Source organism: Hylaeus volcanicus, chromosome 1 (assembly GCF_026283585.1).
Source record: "Hylaeus volcanicus isolate JK05 chromosome 1, UHH_iyHylVolc1.0_haploid, whole genome shotgun sequence".
Lineage (NCBI taxonomy): Eukaryota > Metazoa > Arthropoda > Insecta > Hymenoptera > Colletidae > Hylaeus > Hylaeus volcanicus.
In genome coordinates, this window is record NC_071976.1 from 15,438,231 (window position 1) to 15,459,269 (window position 21,039).

The window sequence follows — 21,039 nt, forward strand, 5'->3', positions numbered from 1 at the left end:
TATTCAAACGTTCTCGTTTAATTAGTACTTGTGTTCTCGGTTATGAGTAATAATCATACTTTAATAATAACCACTTCGTGTGTTTCCATCTTGTTAAAAATCTTAGACATCAACGTACATTCACTTTTATAATAAATCGATATTAGAAACCTATCCTCGTTACTTGCTATGCATTTTAATATAAATTTCATCGTGTTATCGTTATTGATCGTAATCTTTCATTTATATTTACAACGACGTACCTACGAAATCATCTCGATCCCTTTTTACGCTCAATAATCCGCGGCCGTGTTGATTCGACGCGGTGGATATAATCGATTCTCATGCTTTTACTGTTCTTTTTTTTTTTCTTTTACTTTTCTCGTTACTTAGTTTCGATTCAGTTTCTTTACCCTCTGTCTTGAGAAGAGAGGAACAAGTCCTTCGCGTACGCAACGAGAGTACGTGTTGGTATCTTCCATGAAGACCTCTAACCCTCTTTGACATTGTTCCTGAACACGCACACGAGAGGATAACACAATGAAATAGCGAAAACGAATAATAAAAATCGCAGTGGTGGCTGTGGTGGGACTAGGGACGTCTTTGAAATCAAACGTGAAACCTGTTCCTCGTTTTGTTCTTCGCGGATATATTCGAAACCATGCTGCAGGCACGCGTGTACGCGATTAATGGATAAAGGCTAAACCCTCAACACGCGATTTAATTAACTGCTCGGCGGTACAATCGCATCCGTCGAGATTATCCGTGTCTTTAATTCTCTAATATCGAATATCTACATATACTTTGCAATAACCATTTAAATACTTCAGACGATGCTTGTCTCTGTTCGTAGTTGAGGCAAAATTTGACTAATACGTCCGACATTGAAAAATGATATCCTTTAAATGTTCTCCCGCGTAATTTTGTGCGCTAAATTAAATAACGTAAACAATTTTTCACTAGAGAGGTTCAATCGCTAAATTCATTCCATTATTTGATTTTCAATTTAAAAATTGTTTTCATAAATTTGAACTACCCCGGGGTTTCTTTTTAAAACACTTTTGAAACGTATACGTTATGGATCAAAATTATGTCTAAAGATGTTGAATCCACCCCAATTCCGGGTTGGAAGTTACGAATGCCTCTCGAATACGACCTTCTCATCTACAATCATTTAAAGAAACTTAATATTACATTATTTTATAAGAAATGTTCAACGATGAAAGCTTTGTTCATCTATGTATTTAGCTAGCCAAAAGGAGTCAGATAATATCCACATTGTGCGCGTTTGACGTTACCGACTTTTTCGGTAAAGTTTTTTAATCCAGCTCTATTCATAGATTTAATATTCAAGAGTGCTCCTACTTGTCGTTATTGACTATTTTTTAGCAATTTTTTGCAAGAATCGGTAGAACTTTATTTCCAGGCAAAACATTATTTCATGTTTTGTGTCGACGCATGAAATATTCCAAGAAAAAAGAATCGTTCTCCAATGTCGACTATATTGGCCAAATTTACCAGGGTTAAAAGAATATGTTTCGAGGAGCAGAGCTTCACGTGATCGATGACTGGTGTGGATGGGGTGCTTTGGAATGGATCGGGTCGAAACAAAAAGAAGGAAGAAAATAAAAATGAATTGCAGTGAGTGACCTTGTCTATTTTCTATCGATAGTTCGAGTCTATATTATTGTTATACTGTATTCACCTATCGTCCGTAAGAATGAGTACCATTCACATGGATCTATGTAACTTTGCTGCATTGCTATTGCATTTATGTAAATCGTTTACGGATTTCCGTTGGTCTGATTAAATTCGCTATCGAGACGATCGGTGATTCGTTCGCGCTTGGTGCAGTCCTTCGATACGTCCACGATTCGAGGCTGCAACTGCTGCTATGTATCGTTGATCGCATCATCGTATTATCGAAACGTAAAACCGCGCTTTGTATAGTGCGCGTCCGTCTGCGAAACAAAACTCTGAGACCCGCAAAGCGAAGTTGTAACGAGAACATTTTGTACATACAATACAATCGCGTGAATGCTCCTACTGTGAGGGTAACGAACAACATCTAGGGGTGGTTCGTGACGCTATAGACAACTGATATACGCTGAGGCGTTTCGAACGCTTTACAATGTGCAGGTGATTGTCTTTGGGTTTTCGATTTGCGGGTTGGTCAGCGGTCTGAACAATTCTACGACTAGAGAAACTAAACAAAGAAAAAAGTGTAACCTCGTTGACATAACAAAACGAAAGGAAAACAAGTGCGAACCGTGGACACGAGTATCGTCGCGACTGCTACCCTTTCATCGATCGCTCGGTACGATTACGGATTGCTATTGCGATTAACACATAGGGGTGTGGGGGGCGTAGAAGTACAAATTGTGTAAACAGACAGGCGAACGGACAGACAGACAAACAGACGTTGGATCGGAGGCATGTAATACTTAGGCTTACAATACTGTAATGGATAACATTATACACGCATTCAATTTCCGACGTTTCCTTTCAACATTTTTTCCGGCTGATCGTTGTCATTGATTTTCCACCGATTTGTCGGCGCAGTATTAAGGGCGATGAACCATCAATGAACAATGAAAACGAGTCGGTCAATCGAGCAGCCTTCAGGATACATTTCATTTTTTTTTTTTTATTATCTACGATTCGGAATTAGGGGGTCTCTTTTTCTCTCGTACTCTCTCGTTCTGCCTCATACGATATACCTATCTCTCTCCGCACACTCGTATTTACAATAATTCGTTACTCTAGTTGCCGTTCAATTGATCTCTTTCCCTTGGCCAACGCGGGACGACAACTTCTGCTCGCCGTTCTTCTTTTCCTTGTGTCCTCGAACGATCTTCAGCCATCGTACGCACGTTTCTTTTTACGCGGGAAATAATCGTATACGCTTTAAGCTCCGTTCACAATGACATCCAAGCACTACGCTCGTCGCATCGATTACAATTTATGTTCGCCGTTGCGGAATAGCAGTACAAACATTCGTCAATTACGGTCAATCGCGCGAAATTTGTTACAGAAACATCTCGCTCTTCGATCGAATCGTTAGCGATACTCCATTGGGAATCACCTACTTGTTTGTGTTTCGTCGGCTCGAGTAACCGTCTACTCGGTTGGGAGCTGTGAAAACAAAAATCGGGTGGTCGGACTATAAGGCCGTGCCGCATGCGTATCGACGTGACTACTAATGGACTCGAAACGCTTTTCTACTCTTTAATGCGTCTTTACGAGAGTATTGCCGATAGGTTGATGAAATTTTCTTGCCGAACGTAGGCTCGACAGACCTTACACGAAGTATTTTTAATTATATCCTGACAGCGAGATAAACAAGATCACGTGACTGTATCAAGACCGAAACTAGCAGTAGGATATTCTCCAAATAGATACAGTTATAGTAGAACTTATGAAAGATGCTATTTATATGTATGTTACAGTTATAACGCGAACATATTCAATGTATAGATTCACTGTAGTTCACGTTTTAACTGTAACACTCATGTAAATATTAATAGCAACGAATCGCTGTACAATTCTATATGTACTATATTAAAAAAAAAAAAAAACCTCACAAATTAATTAATATTATCTTCGCAAAAATATAATGAAAAATATAACTAATTGCAATTTGTATTAGCATCGGACACATCGATAGGCGTTCAACACGAGATACTCGTTATCGTATCTATTATTTGAGTTCGACCAGTCCCGAGAAGAAATTCTTGGCCGATCCTCCGTTCATGATAACTGAAGGTCCCAATTTGTCTATCACGAAGAGAGGCAATTCCGTACAACGTATGGTACGAACGACGATTTCGCATTCCAGAGGGAGGCGCGCGTGACAGATGCGAGAACGACCAATCCCGTATTGGCAGTAACGTGATTTGAAGCTTGGAATAACGTTTATAGGACAACGACGCGTGACACGTGATACATTGTCGTGGCAATGATGTCGTCGCGCGATTCGATTCGAGATACTTGACGTTTGCTATGACTATTGGCAGTACTGTGTTCGGCAGAAATGTAGATCCGGTTGATCGTCGGCAGTAGACGCGCATTGACAAGCTTTCATGACAATTGACTGCCATCGCATCGTAAACGGAGCTTCAACGTTCGCGAATAGGGCGTACGTGGGGACAGATCCGAGCGGCGTTGCGTGTAACGATTGTGTGACCACCCGTGCATGTATACATGTAATCCCGTACGTTTTACAAATAAATGCGACCTGCACGCGCGTACGTACTGTTGGTACGCTGTATGGAAACGAAGTATCTGCGTGACAGCGGACAATAAATAGAGTATGAAAAAAAAAAAACAACAGAGGCAACAAAGACCGAAGAGAACGATGTAGTACGAAGGACGATACAATGGAACCGACGATCGCATGGCCGATTGGTTGGAACCAGGGCTGGATTAAGGCAAAGCCTTTTGAACCTACAGCGCAGAAGGTTTACAGAGATTAACCCTTGGGTTACTGTGTACTATATTACAACGAAAGGACTTCCGGTAAACTCGACCTATAACGACATTATGTCCATACGGTAGAAAGTAGAGCAAATTTTTACATTATTACATTTTTGAACTACTCGAAAAGAATATCAGTTCTTTGTAGTATTTTTTTTTATTTATTGTATCTATTATCGAGAATCAACACTCGTTTCCGATGGTACATGTTTGGATAGCGAACTACCAGCTGCTTGTTTTGACAAATTATTTTGGTTAAAAATGTAATAATAAATAACGATTCAAGAATCTACACAGTCTTAATCTAGCGCTGGTTCGAGCAACGTATACGAGGAAAACTAAAAGAAGAAGAAAACAACGAACGGTGGATGATGATCCGATGATGACAGGGGGGCGTGAACTCATCGTTAATGCTCGCGTCATGTCGTTTTACCCCGCCGAATACGTAATTTATTCGCTATTGAAATTTGATATTTTTACTAGTAAATATAGAATATCGAGTTGTGATTATTCGTAGCGTAATGATAGCGGATAATAAATATAATACAGATCTATAGATAGAGTTCGGTAATGTACAACTATAATACAAAAATTTCATTTTTCGTCTCTCGCTCCGCGACCAGTTTCTCTTTCACGCATTAATCATGCTTTCTTACGCTCCTCCTCGCTCGTTTTTTTTTCGACGATTTCCGAGCAAAGCGAGGAATATCGGAATTTCTCGACAGGTCGACGAAACTTCACTCGTTCATCGAATAGCGTCACGGTTTTTCGAGAAACCGTGGATCGGAACTTAACAAAAAGCTCGTCGCACGTTACACAGTTCATTTTTATGACACTCACAATTCAATGGGCAATCCTCGTGTTCTGGTACACACGCGTCTCCCAACACACGCACTCTTACATTTTCACTCACGCCTTATCGCACTCTTTCGTGTGTCATATAATAAGATTTTACCTAGTATACGGCACTCTCTTAAATCCTCCTACCCCGTGTTAGGGGGATAGGAGCCACTTGTACATATTCATTAGGAATTTATTTACACGCGTGCTAATTATCCTGCTCGCGATCACCAACGCGGCTCGAACGGTCCTTCGTCCATGATGTCGTTGTTTAATTCCATTGCTGCATTTCACTTTGTCTTGCGAAAAAGAAACGATTTTTTGATCGTTAAAATATTCGTTACTTAATTAATTTTCCAGGCAGACGATAAGTTTAGACATCACGGGCAAATCTAGTAAAATGTCTTCGATGAATTTTGTAGGGATTGGGTTTTTTCGACTTCGACTCAACGATTTATCGTATGATTTTTGTTGTCCACCGCTACCACAAAATCTGCCGTACTGTAAGAACATCGGATAACGACGTATCAATCTTCTTTCCATATTTTAAACATTCAGCAAAGAGAGTCATCTTAGATTGTACAATTTTGACTGAAAAATATAATCCTATGATGTCGCTAGTTCGATAATGTCTATGCATGATGCACCAGTTGCATAGTTTAGAAAGGATCTTTGACGAAGATCACAAAATTCTTCGAAATATGAAATGAAAATATTTCTTCGAGAATATGATAAACAATTATTTTCAGACATCGTTGAAATACATATTCATGTAATCTGACTTTACGATATACTGCTCCAGAAACACGTTGCAAACGAGATTGAAGTTTTCTAAGGGGAAATCAAGTCAAGAGAAATAAATAATATTAAATCTGTAAAAATGTTTCCTATTGGTCAAAACAACTCAGTATTTGCCCATTAATCTCAATATTTTTAAATAAATATTATAATCCAATTGGGCATTGGCAATTCATATTAGGATTATTTATATTAGAATTGGAACTATTTCTGTTTAAATTTTAATTTTTGCACCATTTTCTCCATTATTTTCATTACAAAAGTTGTTTAGTAACAAGAGAATCTTGAAATCAAGGAATTACTACTCTTTGCGAAGATCAGCCATTCTACTTTTGGCAAGATTTGTCGTAGAACAGGTTATTATATGTGTAAGTCTGAGTTGATACCGTCGCGCGTCGTTGAAACTGGTCGTACGACTCGTTATACGATAAATCGTAAACGTGTGTGGTCCCAATTAGTCGTTCTAATCTATTCCCATAACTAGTCACAATTCGCGTTCAATTTAATGCTCGGTAAATTGCAAAAGATCTGGATGGGCATGATATCGAGAGCATTTCGAAACAAAACATCATGGCGAGACCGATCTCGAATGGCTGCTTTTATCGCCATCTTAATTGCCATTTGCAATATTTGAATGAACGATCGGTGATCATGATTAAGGACCGTCCGTTTATCAACGTCTAGCAGTCAGTCGTACGACAATATCGAATTTCTTGCGCGAACGAGACATCCAGAAGAACTTTCATATTTCTCCGACGAACGTCCATCGCCGCGTTTTCTCGCCGGGAGGATAGTTAGCACACTGTCCACGACTTCGTTCATTTTTCTCGTATTTCGAATAAATATCTAGAATTAGCGTAATGATAAGAAGGACAACCAATACGACTACCATTTATAGTAGTGATAATAGTGGGCATACTATAATAGTGTCTAGTAGTAGCGTTTTTTCTCCTCTGTTTCGTCGTTCTTCGTCTTTGTAAATCTTACTATCTAACGTCTTCGTCTTCTTTCTTCGATTGAATAGTTAATATGGCGTTGCTGCTCGTGTGCCGTGCGTATCTCTCTTCTCTCGACGTTGGTTTTTACGTCGATCTTCCTTATTCTTTTGTTTACTCTTTCCCTAACCACCTCGTTTTATTTTATTCATTTTTGCTTTACCGTTACCTTCCGTTTCTTTTCCTCCCGATTAAGCTTTCTCGTTCTCTCTCTCTCGAGGCAGTCCGACCGTAAGTGGTGCGCGTTTTATTTTCACGATCGAGGGACGGCAGTGCGCGGGGTTTACACGCGCTGCCTCAAGAAATTAATTAAACGTAGGATAATCACAGAAAAAGGGGTTTCGACGTATTGGGGTATACGTTCTCGTCGGTGGTGCCGTCGCTTCACCGCAATAACTGCGGCAGGATTGCGCTGATCAGCAGGCTTCCAGTCAGCATCATCGCCAGCTGGCTGTACCAATTCTCAACCCGGCTGGAACTCGCCCCGTTGTAGGTCAATTCTTCGTTCTTCACTACTTCGTTCGGATGGTCCGAATATTCCTCTGTTGGCACAAACAACATCGATTATCGAAAAGAAGACATTTTTCGTATACCACGCGAGAAACGAAAACACATCAGCCAATGTTTATTGGTCGATTCTTTTCTTCTCTGCATGACATAGGTGTGTTTAATAAATAAAACATTATGAAGGATAAAAACGAGAGGATGCTCCTCGATAATTGATTCGACGATAGGGAATTAATTCATTAAATATCAGGGTCATGTTTATAGAATGTTTAGACAAATATTTTTTACGAGTAATAAAGTTCATTCGAGTATCATGCGATTTTTTAAGTATGAAGTTGAGATCTGGATAAAGGGCACGGTAATTTTGTTACAATCTATATTTATTATTATTATTATTACCGAATTTCTTTTCTATACATGCGTAAAGAAAATATGTGTAAGAATAAAATATACCTATGGAAGTACATACACCTAAAAATGTTATTTTGAAACTTAACCTCGATTACGATGTATTTTGATTTGGAAATTTATATGACTATACGCTACATTATTATTGGAATACCATGTTAATGTTTTTGTAAATAACATAGAAAATAAAAATTTGGAGGAGAGATTTAATTGTCTCTGTACCTACTGCTTTACAATTACTTGTATATAACCATTTCAGACGCAATATAAATTCATTTTAAATTTCGGATTGTAATTTTGGTAGGACAAATGACGGACCAAAACGCTGTCAATCTTCCACTTGTTATTCGAAACTTTTTATTTACACAAGAATTTTTCCCTTCTGTGATTTCAGGCTCGACAGATTGGGAACACGAACACTCAGGCGTGGTGAGATCCAACATCGGGACTCGTTAATGATCGCGCTGCCTATCGGTAAAATGCAAATGCGAGCATCAGCGGTGCATTTCGAAGTGAAATTATCATAGGTGTCGACATAAGAAGGGCGAGCACCGAGTCGACGACGACAGATGGTTGTCGAGAGATCGTCGAATTGAATTCTCCTTTCCGTTCGACTGTTCTCCATCTGGCACGCGCGCGGGCGAAGTGTCTCTTTTAATCCATTAAAATTTCTCTCTTTGGAATTCTCCATCTCGCGCTCCATTTGCGGCGACGCTAGCAATCCATCAAACGCTGAGTTTTTTCTACTTAGAACTGAAGCAAATCGAGATTTTTCCTGTCGACATCTATGACGATATTTTTTAAACTTAAGTAAAATTGCGAAAAGAAGCGATATTTTTTAAACTTAAGTAGAATTAAATAATAATTTTACCATTGGAATAATATTTTGCTTGTGTAATATCCATAACCCTTTTCATCAATTTTCCATTAATATTATTGAGATTACTATTTTCTGTTTCTTGTAAGTAGTGTCTTTCTTATTTTGGCAATACAGTTCTTTATTTTCATTACCGTGTGTATTATTTAAAATTTTATTATGTTGTTTACTTCTCATATTAATGTTTCGTAATTTTATTACTTTTGTACAAATTTATTTACCGAAGAGGTTAATATATAATTATTACTTCTTCGATACATTTTAACATTGATTTCTATGAAATTCATATTTGCATTTGAAAATGTTTTATTTTCTTAAAATAATTTTATATACTCTTAACTTGAACTTTTTACACGTTGTTTATCGAAGTAATGTAAACACGTAAAGATGAACGAAATTAGAGAATTCACATGGATCTTTTTGAATATTTTACACAATTTACTTAATAATTAATTAATTTCTTTTGATTTATTTGTATCGAGAAATCCTTATGACTTTACTACGTGTTCAACACCGATGGTTATTAAAGTACATTTATTATTCCGGAAGAAAGCATCTTTTAATTGAAACGTCGAAATAATCAACCTTTCGACCAAATTAGCATTCAATTACATACCGAGGAGTATTTATATCATCCTGGATTGCTTTGATTTAGAAAATATTCGTGCAAAACAATGTATCTTACAAGGACATCAATGCGCCACGAGGTGTGTCGCTTCTTTTCGCATGTTCCACACCAATGCACGCTTTTAATAATCGCTCATTCCAAAGTAATTTTACTGGAGGCATCGGGCCCGCCCGTAATAAGTTGAACAAGGTACGAGGAACGATAAAATTTTAAACCTCATTAAAATTTATTCGCTCGTTATTTACTTTATCTGACTTAATGCGACCGACCGATAAGCCGAATGAATTACGTAAAATGATTGTTCGGCACGCAATGAACCGTCACCGTTCAACTACATAACGGTAATTTAATGACTGGAACAATCTAAAGACGGTCGTCTCGTCTAATCTATCATGGCGGACAGGGACACAAGAAGAAGACCGATCAACGCGACTATGCACACCGTACCTCGAAAAGGAGAAATATCAATTACGTCGCGCTAATAACGAACCACGACGCAACCCGGCAATTCTGCCTTTGAAAGAAAGATTTACATAAGATAACGAGCGGCAAAGTCGTCCGTGGACGAGTGGTTTATCTTAATTTTATGCAACAGTAATTCCGGTATAAAGTAATAATTATCAGCCCGGCAAAAAGGAAGCAACGATTAAAGACACCTTAAACCGCTGCCGACGCAATCCCAAACACGGTACACCAACCTGTCGCCAGGGGATTGGCGAGAAATCCTTTACGTACACCATTTACCCGACACCGTCTCCGATTCCTTTCATTATGGAGGCTTCCGTTTTCGATAATTACACTACACGTCGCGAAGTCAATGGAATAATCGTTCGTGGAAAAGATTCGCGATAACTATAGACACTTCGTACAAGAAACGTTGATTCGAGATGGCAGATGAAGGTCTAGCTCGCGACGAGTTAATTTAGACTTGTTGACAAGAAATTAGTGGATATAATAATCGCGAGGTCGATCGACAGATTCTGAAGAGCGGTATGGAAGAATCGTTGGTTTCGGCCAAAATTTATATACCCTATTGAAACTAAGCAATTTTCGGTATACACTACTGCAATGTAATGTAGTTGATAAAGAACGTGAGAATTGGAAAGCAAAGCAAATTACACGGGAAACATTCGGTTGTATTGGATGGAAGTGGCGCTGATAGAGACCTATCAAGTTTGTGGTTAAAAAGAGATAAATTACCTTCTGAAATAACAGGTTTTGTAATAGCTCTCCATATGGTGTTATCGATACGAGGAATTATTGGAAATATGCTTTAGATTGCGGAAGATAAATGTAGGAGATCCTCCGAATAAATTGAATATACGATAGTTGGATGTATTGTATTGGTTAGTATAGTTTACACAGCTACACACCACACCATTCATCGATAGATATGAAAAACGACAAGCCCTTTAGATTAAAAGAGTATCATGCTACAAATTCGAACCACGAGTGGTGAAAAACGAAGCGCATATGATCGATAGCTTATAACAGACGTACGTCCCATTTTTGTCAAATTTATGAGTATATATGTTCTTTGCTCTTTTCCTTATGTTCTATAAACATTAAACTTTCATGTAACATAGAAATTTGTTAAACTTATATTTTTCTTTAAATATTCTATACTTCAGAATTCATTATTTTGTCTGGATAAACGCTTAAATTTCTAAACCTCTTTTTCTCGAAATACACAAAAACTGGACATACAATACTATACACAGGTAAAACTTGTTTAACATACAGTGGATGTAGAAAGTATTCGTATACCGATCAATTTCCAAAAACACTATGTAAAATTGTAATTCATTAACTTATTTTTTATAAACGATATGACATTCTACATATTTTCGAAAATCTCTAGAATAGATAGAGTACAAAAGAAAATAGCTGTTTATGTAAGTTACGAAATTAACAAAAAAAAAAAACAATTAATTGATAGAAATGTTGAAACAATAAGTATTCGCACAACTGTTTAATCTTTAAAACTTCATTAAAAAAAAAAGAAATTTACATTAATTTATAAGTATATAAAACTTCCTTCGTGGGATTTCCTTTTGATTTTATACTCATCTATTCCTCTATTAGAGCTTTTTTTAAAAGTACTTTACTGGAAATCTGATATTTTCTAATTTGTACGAAGCAATAAACTAACGTGTTATGTTATAAACTCTACTGTAAATGGTTCGTCATAAGAATTGTACAAATACTTATTGCTTCTATACTTTTACCCACTTTTCGCATTTTTTTGTTAACTTCACAAATTATATTAACTAGTAAATGTTGTTTGGACTATATCTATCTTAGAGATTTCCGAGAATATGTAAAATATATAAATACAATTTGCCCCAAAATTTGTGATCGGTGTACGAATATATTCTATACCCACTGTATGTGCTATAAGCCATTGATACAATAACTTTTATTGGAATGCAACGATTGTCACTTTCAGGTCTTGAAGAAAAAGGGCTGCTTCTCCTTAAAGCAGAAAGAGGGGTGGGGTCCTAGCAGGGACAGAAAGCGACAACCCTCAGTCCAACAAAATAAGTCAAGCCGTACGGGTCGTTGTGAATTCGGACACTCTTCCTCTAACATTCCTGTATTGTAATCTTTGAGAAAATAAATTTCTAAAAATAAAATGATAACAACTTTTAATAAAACTAGATAATTTCTTAAATTGCCGACAAATTCGATATCCAAAGCTAGCTGAAAAGCCGAAAAATAATCATGATTCAACTAAATAATAACGTAAAGGTAGTTTTCGAATGCTGTCTCTAAAAAAGTATCAACTTCTTGAAACGAATACTCGAATAAACGGAGTTAGAATTCTCATAGCGGTATGAAAACGATCCCCCTGGTAGAGAGGAATAATTTCAACGTTCACGTGGCCGATAAACGGTAAAAGATGGCACATCTCGATAAATGGTAAAAAGGTATCCGAAAATTCGGGTGGTTCGACAGCCCCCTCGTACAATTAATGCGGTGGAGAGGCGCGTCGCGGGAAAAATCGGTTGGCCGAGATAATGGTCACGAGGAGCATCGAGAAACTCGTTTCGCGGCAAAGGGAGCAGGTGGCAAGGCGATGTGTGTATACGTACTGTTCTTCTTCTTCTGGCCGATCGAGGTCTTGGGCGGCGAGGAAGACGGCGGTCCATTGTGAATCGGAGGCTGATGCGGATGCACGGGGTAGATAGCCGGAGGGGGCACGTGGGGCAGGGTCGGCGCCGCCGTGGCCGGTTGATGATGATCGTGATGATGATGAATGCTGCCCCCTGGGTAGAATCGATCTCCCCCCTTGAGGACGCTTGGTGGTGGCGGGGGTGGCACTCCTCCACCCAAAACTGCGGTGCTGGTCGAGCTGCTGCTAGGCACGGTGCTGCTGGTCACTGCTACAGCTGCAACGACACACAGAAAAATTACATTCTCATTCTCGGTTATTGCACTGCTCTTGTCTGGCGCTCCAACGGTATGCGCGCGCTCTGATTGGTCGGGGTTTTTTGTTAATATCTGCTTAACAAAGCCCCATCCGACATTTTCGCAAAGGAAAAACTTGTTTCAAATCACCTCCCGAACCACCCCTTTCAAGGAACTCCAACATTTTTAGGACACCCTGTATAAACCATATTCGGTTTAAAAGCAATAAATAAATAATACATATTATGCGTAATACGGTAAAAGTTTCAAAATGTATAATATGTATTTATAGTTTACACAGATATCATTTTAAACTTTGATGTTTCTATCCTGAGTATTCTTTTCTGGAATTGTACATGTATGAAGTTATAATATAGCAAGTATGATAAACTCTAACAAGAAAGAGATCATCATAATATTTGTTGTTGCTTAAAGTATAATCTATGTATTTGTAGAATTTATATTATACCGGTTGAATTTTCAATTCATGCTGATAAATCTCGAAGAGTACCATAGATTCAGACTAGACTATAAATGTACGTTATGTTCTGAAAAGCCCAACAAATACGAGTATTTCGACACTTTTAGGACAACAATTTCTAGAATATCTATCAAATTCACGCCATTTCTCAAAGCCGTGGTAGGTGACGTGCTAGTGTCAAGAATGCGTAAGGTCCTAAGCAGAAGAAAAGATCCCGAACATTTTCAAAGAAATTATTTCGTAAAACTGATAGAATAATATACTATTAACATTAACACATTAATAAAACTTCTGTTAATGTGAATATGAATTAATTCACAATTGTACACTATCCCATTGAAAAATAATATAGAAAAGTGAAAGATAATATAACAAAGAAATAATATGAAAAGAAAAGAAATTTCGAAGACTAATACGTATAGCACTCGAATTTTGGGCAATTTTCAGTGCTTCTACCGCGAATGTAGTCGCCTCAACGACCATAAACAGGCTCAGCGAAATAGCCATCGATTTCAATTACCGGTGTTGCAGGACCCGTTCGGTATTTTCAAGCGGCACTCGAATCGAAATAGACGTGGTTATGGTTGCGGCCGTTAAATTTTATTTAATCGCACCGACGATCATTCGGCTATACAGCGTATGACGATCGTGTATAATAATAGAATTGTACGTACCGAATGTTACAGTTATAACCGTAAATACCGAGTTGTAAAAATTGGATACGAGAGTTTGCAATCATGACTTGCTGGAGCGGGCAACAGGTTTTCTTACTTCCGGGTAACGTCAAAGCGAAACATTCCCCAAAAGAGTGTAAAATTGATCAATTAGAAGATGAAACACGATAAATAATAATAAACTGCATTATTACTCACCAGCTCTTGATGAATTTGATTAAATTATTAATTACATTATATTAAATACAATGAAACCTTTTCGGAGGCGGCGCAAAATTTAAAATTATCAGACTTGATTTAACTTTCTGTCGGAGCATATACAGGGTGTCCCAACCTAAGTGTTTCAGAGCGCTAACTTCTAAACTATTGGCCGAATGCAAAATTTCAAATATGGAAATTGCGTGGTAAAATGGGGCTCATGTTTTAGCGAGAAGGAATTTTTGTTAACTTTGTTATTTGACGAGATATGATGGTCAAGTTTCGTTTTTCAAATGGAACTATATATTTCTTTTTTATTGAAACACAAGGCCCATGTTACCACGCAATTTCCATATATGAAATTTTGCATTCGGCCAATAGTTTTGGAGTTAGAGCTCTGTATCACTTAGGCTGGGACACTGTATGTCTCTTAGATACCCACCCCTCCGCTGCCAGCCCATTCTTATTTCTTTTGCCCGTAGTTTCGCCCGAGTAGCCCCGACCACCGATGTAATATGATCCTCACCGATTGATACGCTTCTGTCGAGTGTTTTCTTTTTCTCGGACCTCTTTCTCTTTCATTATCTCTCCTTTTCTATGTTCGACGCTCGACTCGTGTCAAGTGTAAACACATAAAAACCTCGAGTGCAATGTTTTGGGTCTCCGATTTTGCATGCCTCCTTCAGTCGTTATTGTATCTTCTAATGTTTCGCTAACAAACTTCGAGTGTAGAGAAGGACAGCGAATGAAGAAGAGGACGGAGCGATATGCGAAAATGGCGACCAACACCGAGATTATTTCAGTGAGACAATATCTAGTAAATATATTGCGAATTACGTCGTGTTTGGTCTCATTTTAATCAGAAAAATGTCAGGAATATGACGGTAACAGTTTTACAACAAAAACGTTAATAAAAAAAGTTTGATCGTTGCATTAGCATTGTCTCAACGAGATATCCGATCCCGGATCATGTTACTGTAGTCCATTTATCATAGAGAAACTTGTGCATTTAAAGAGACTGTTGAATTATACAGGGTGAGTCTTATAACATGACGACCTCAAATAACTCGTAAGGTATAGGTTGTACGACAAAATGTTTCAAACTAAAGTTGCATGGTATCTAGGGGGACATACAGTGATGTAATCTGTTTTTTATTACCTTGCGTTTTTATTGAGATATTAGGGTCACCTTCAGTTTTTTAAATGGAATATCTAATACTTCTTTTCGAATTCGGATAAATCATCAAATTTTGCTTAAAAAGGTATTACATGAAGTGGGACTTGAAATGAATAATTACTGAGATATCTTCAAATTAATAATCTTCTATTAGGAAATACGCTTAGTCAACGTGATTCTTAGCACGACTTTATTCACGTCGGTAGGTCATGTCTGTAAACAAATTCCCTGTTAAATATTAATAATCATCAACACGAAATGCCTATTTAGTATCTCGGTAAACGTTAAAGTCGTATTGAGAAAGGTGCTACATTTTCATTACGATGTTCAGTAACAGTGAAACAACGTTATCATAATTGTTTATGGTGCGTGTGAAGAAAATGCTATAAGAGCTAAGATCTTGTACCAAGCTAAGTATCCTGATCGAAATCAGCCATTGCATTCTACCTTCTTAAGGCTTAGTCGAAGACTCAAAGGACATGGCAATTGTAATGTACAGAAGCGTAAAAAAAAAAAAAATATACATATTGAATTGAGTAACCTCCTCCTATTCGAAGTCGGCTAAAAAGAAGATCTACTAGCAGGATTTCGAGATAAACTACATTGGTAGCAATTTTATTTAACATAGACTGTACTTGCTGTATAGAAATAAATGTACCGAATAGGCCAATTCAATATTTTGAATAGTATGTTACGTATAATGTGATACTGATCTGGAGTTCATACTCTATTTGTTTGTGTCGACATAAAATAGAACATGTGACACGCATGCGTTGCTGGTATTGGACATATGTATATCATACATGATATGTGATACGTAGTAGCCATTGCGTTAAGGATTTAATTACAATTTTTGAAAAATAATTACAAAATTCCAGCCTATCCTACATATCAAATCAAAATACACAATGCTATAGCGAGATACTAGTATGTGCCATTCATTTTTATTTTACTTATACATATTTAAGAGACGGTAGCACTTTGTTATTTACGCTTCCTGGTCTAACCAAGGAAGACCTATCTAGTATAAAGTTTGCACTTGTGTAGAATAAGTATTCCAAATTACGTTTTCCAATTATTTCAATTCTATGTTTATTAATTTCGTGGTTGGGGTAATACAGTTTCTGAATATATTAAAGGCATGATGTACACGTGTATTATAGAGTAAAGGCTGACTAGAGTGGACTATCCGTTGTACAATAATATCAAAAATGAATTCTAAAGTACATATTTACTTAACGAAGGAAGGAAATTGTTATTTAGGATATTCCATAAGGAAGCATCGACTCCTTCGCATTCAGGAAAATTCATTTTATCAGCTAACCCTCAAAGACCGACGAGGATCAGCATTTACCCATGGAATAAAATTGAAAATTAATTCCTCGATTTCGCAAGGGTAATTGCCTCCGTAAACGTCTCTCGCCATGGAGACCGAGGAGCGTTTGAAGTTTTCCGCGAGATTAACATTTCTCGAGGTTCGTGGCCGACGATAGTAATCGTAGAGCACAAGGGTCGCGCGCGATAGCCACGCAGCTAGAGCTGCCGGAAAGACCGAATATTCAAGCGGCTTTCAAGCCGAGTCAAACCGGGACCCGATTTCCGAGGCGAGTCGAGTACTTGAAAAAACCGAGTAGCTTGAAAGATTCAAGCTACCCGAAGGAAACCAAGTAACTTGAATTTTTCAAGCTACCCGAATAGAATCGAGCGGTTCGAAGAAACCAAGCGGCCCGAAAGAACCGAGCAACTCGAATGGTTTCAAGCTTTTCCGATAACACATGTTAGTCCGCCGCCGGGCAACAATGGTATCATAAAAAGAACGTAGCAAACTAGACCCAAAGAAGCTCGACCATCATTTTCCGTATTTCTTATCGGATCTTAACGGATGTATGTATTACCAATCGATTCCTTATGTTATCCCGATGAAAATGATACCAGACACGATAGAATATCGATTAATTTTAATTATTCGTGTAATGTAAATTCTACATGTCACGCTATTACACAGCAGAAAAATCTTAAATGTTTGGTACCATTTTCATCAGTATAACATCAGGAATTCAGTAGTGCAATTTGTTTCTTTAACTTTTATAAAACACAACAAAAAGTGAACATATCATGACAAACATTTCACACTTTATTGCTCGGACCCTTTGAGGTCCGTTGTGGGTTAAAGTTGGCACCGTGCGCTATGAATAGTTCCACCCATGGTTTATGGCTTTCGGTAATCACCCGATTTCACTTCATGTGCATCGTATTATTACGGGAGTAACGCCGATGGATTCCTTACGTTTTCCTGATGAAAACGCTACTAAACACTATGTAAATCGGACTATTTTTAACGAAGATAGGCAAAAAGCGTGCAAATCATTTTTTCCGTATAATTTCCTTCTAAATAATCCGAATTGTATCGTGTCTGGTACCATTTTTATCGGGATAACATAAGGAATCGATTTGTTTGATACATACATCCGTTAAGATCCGATAAGAAATACGGAAAATGATGGTCGACCTTCTTTGGGTCTAGTTTGCTACGTCCTTTTTATGATACCATTGTTGCCCGACGACGGACTAACATGTGTTATCGGAAAAGCTTGAAACCATTCGAGTTGCCCGGTTCTTTCGGGCCGCTTGGTTTCTTCGGACCGCTCGATTCTATTCGGGTAGCTTGAAAAATTCAAGTTACTTGGTTTCTTTGAATCTTTCAAGCTACTCGGTTTTTTCAAGTACTCGACTTGGCTCGTGACTTCGAGCCGAGTCCAACTCGGCTTAATTTGTTCGGGTACTTGAACAGCCCTACACGCAGCGTGCCAGCTAGCCGACAGCAGAGACGGGGAAACTTTTATTCGATTAATAAATGTACGGCGTATTCGAATTTAATTAACAATTAATCAATCACCATTTATAATATTACCAATTTACATTAATTGAGATACATTCTTTATTCACTTTAAAATATGTACAGGATGGTTCATTTAAATCAGAATGATTAAATATCTCATAAAGGGATAAAGTTACCAAAGAAATGTTTTCAGAAAAGTTATTTGGTTCGAATGGACAAATTATACGGTATAAATAACTTCGTTATAAGTAAAGCAATGGGAAAAATTTGAAAAACAAATCAATTGTTTTAATGCAACCTTATAATTTTTTATCCATAATATAATAGCATTTGTTTAGACCAATTCATTGACCTATAATGAATGGTTATTTATTGAAATATAATTTAAACGAAACACTTTGTGCATAGGTGTTTACAATATTAATTTTAGTTTTAGTTTTGAATTTCAATAATTTCAAATAAATGTCAGCACAGAATAAAAGAAAGGATTTAAATTATAGACAATGAGAGAATAAATAGAAAATGAAAGATTGGTATTTAATTAAATTTCCTCTTTGTCAGAGTAGATAGAGAAAAAGTTTATCAAACCTTATTATATAAAATTTTCGCTATTTACAGTATACGACTCGACCAATTTTCAATATTGATTAAAAAATTCGAAAATAAAACTCGGTACGAAAGAATGTCACTCTATAAATTACGATTTATTTTTACATATAACTGCACCATGCTGAATAAAACTAACATGTAGCAATTTAAATATGAAATATTATACCTTTCGTCGACCACTTTATTTTTACTGTTTTCGTTAGGTATCTAGGATTTATTTTATTTACACGTAATTTTTTTTTTATCGTTGTAGGTTTTCGAAAAATTAAATAAGAGACTACTTTCCAATATCTCTACTATATTAACAAATTCCATTCGAAGTTGAAGAAAGTCGAAAGCTGTTTTTAAAATACCAATCGAAACGTAAAGAAATACGAGTGTAATATTTCGCTTGTGTCCGAAAATACCCAAGTATCTAACGATTAATTCTATACATTCAAATTCTAATCGTTATTCAACTCGCGAAGGATCGGTTGTTTATCTTCTATTCGTTATTGGAGATTCTCATCTAGATAAGAATTTCGCCGATCTCCGACCGACGCGAGAGGGTTTCGAGGCCGGAGAGTCCCGTGGAATCTTGAATGTCTGACGCCGAAGAGTTCAGAGTTCTCGGGCTGCGAAATAGCTAGTCATTACGGCGCATGAATCGTCTCTGGCGAGTGTCGGGGGCCGCTGGTAGCGGGCAGCGAAGGAGACGGAGGTGGATGTTGCGAGAAGAGGAGGCACGAGGTTGGAACGAATTAGGAAACGAACAGAGAACCGGGGCTAGAATGGAATAGTGGAATTTATTGTGCTCTGGGACACAGTGTTAGTCCCCTAACCGCAACAAATGGTGCACGGTAAGAATTATAATTGATAGGGATTATTTAACAGGAGTGTTGGGCGGAGGAGTAGCACGGAGAGAGGGTGAAGAGGATGAGTTCAGAATACGCCGGTGGAAACCATCGAGGCCCGTCTGTTGCGAGAATCGTTCTTCCTCTTTGTTGCCGATCAAAGGGATAATGAATTTATGGCCTGGTCTTCTTCTGATTCGTTTCCTTCTGTGTCTACGACGTGGACCCGAGGATATCGTGCGCGGAACTGACGCGAAAGCGTGAAGACTTTAAACGTGATTTACACGCGGAATGAAAAGGCGGCGGCGTCCATTCCGTGGATAACGTCTATAATTTCGAATTATGATAATCGGGGGTATTAGAATGTGGGCCGTACCCGCAAAACGACTCCTTGGATGCCTGGTTTTTGATGGTTTAACGTTCGCTACCACGTGTCACATATGTATGCGTGGCTCGTCTATTCTCGTGACAGACGCAAGCTTTTGTACGCAAAGCGTGACGTTAGAATATTTTGAAAAATACTGACCACTTGAAAAATTGTGATTAAAGAAGCCAAAAATATTTTTAGGGGGTTTTGCTTTTCTCTTCGCATCAAGAAGATTTTAAGGTAGTTAACTTTCATTCGGATAGTATATGACTCTAGCTTTCAAAATGCACCAGTGTTAATGTATGTACCGCAGTGCGTTGTTCCATTAATTATAGAATAGTTGAAAACCTTCTTCACGAATACATAACACTAAAATACACGTATTTTACGTTGAATAATGGCAAAAAGTAAAAGAAAGTTTATAAATATGACTAGACTAAGAACGACTTATGTCAAGGAGTCCAATTCTCGCCTAATCAAATATGTAAATGTGTCCACATTTATACTATTTCAATAACTACAGTTACTAAAAGGGTATGGCCACGCCAGAAATGTCCAAAAATCGATTGTTTTTTTTTTCGTTAATATGTTGCCTTAAAGCTTTAAGAATAAGGAAAACAATATTTCATAGTCCAGAGAAATCTCAAAAAGCTCGTTTTCGAATGTTTTGTCAAGGTACATACATTTCTCAAATCGGGCGAAACGATAACTCCTACAAATCTTGTCCAATTCTCTTAAAATTTGGAGAGTGACATCTCTAACGTATCATCTAATAGATAAGGTATGGTTTTTGCGATAACTTGTAAACTTTTTCTTTTACAGACAATTTTTCGATGAAATTTTCGGAAAATAATTGATTTTTTGTTTGTTTATGCACCATTTTGCGAGAAAACAGTATTTTTAAATTTCCACACGCTATCCACTAGCTTTTGCAATATATTT

At 37.5% G+C, this 21,039-nt stretch overlaps 1 protein-coding gene across 2 annotated transcripts in view; it reads right to left on the minus strand.

Moving 5' to 3' along the window:
• Positions 1 to 372: 372 nt before the first annotated feature.
• Positions 373 to 21,039, minus strand: part of LOC128882041 (ephrin-B2-like) — a 110,108-nt gene continuing 89,441 nt past the window's right edge. For both annotated transcript variants that reach the window (XM_054133614.1, XM_054133605.1), the window contains exons 4-5: positions 12,604 to 12,900; positions 373 to 7,630 (exon numbers count right to left, since the gene is read on the minus strand). In XM_054133614.1, the coding sequence (XP_053989589.1) occupies positions 7,473 to 7,630; positions 12,604 to 12,900 (455 nt within the window). In that variant the 3' untranslated portion in view covers positions 373 to 7,472. The remainder of the gene's footprint in view (positions 7,631 to 12,603; positions 12,901 to 21,039) is intronic.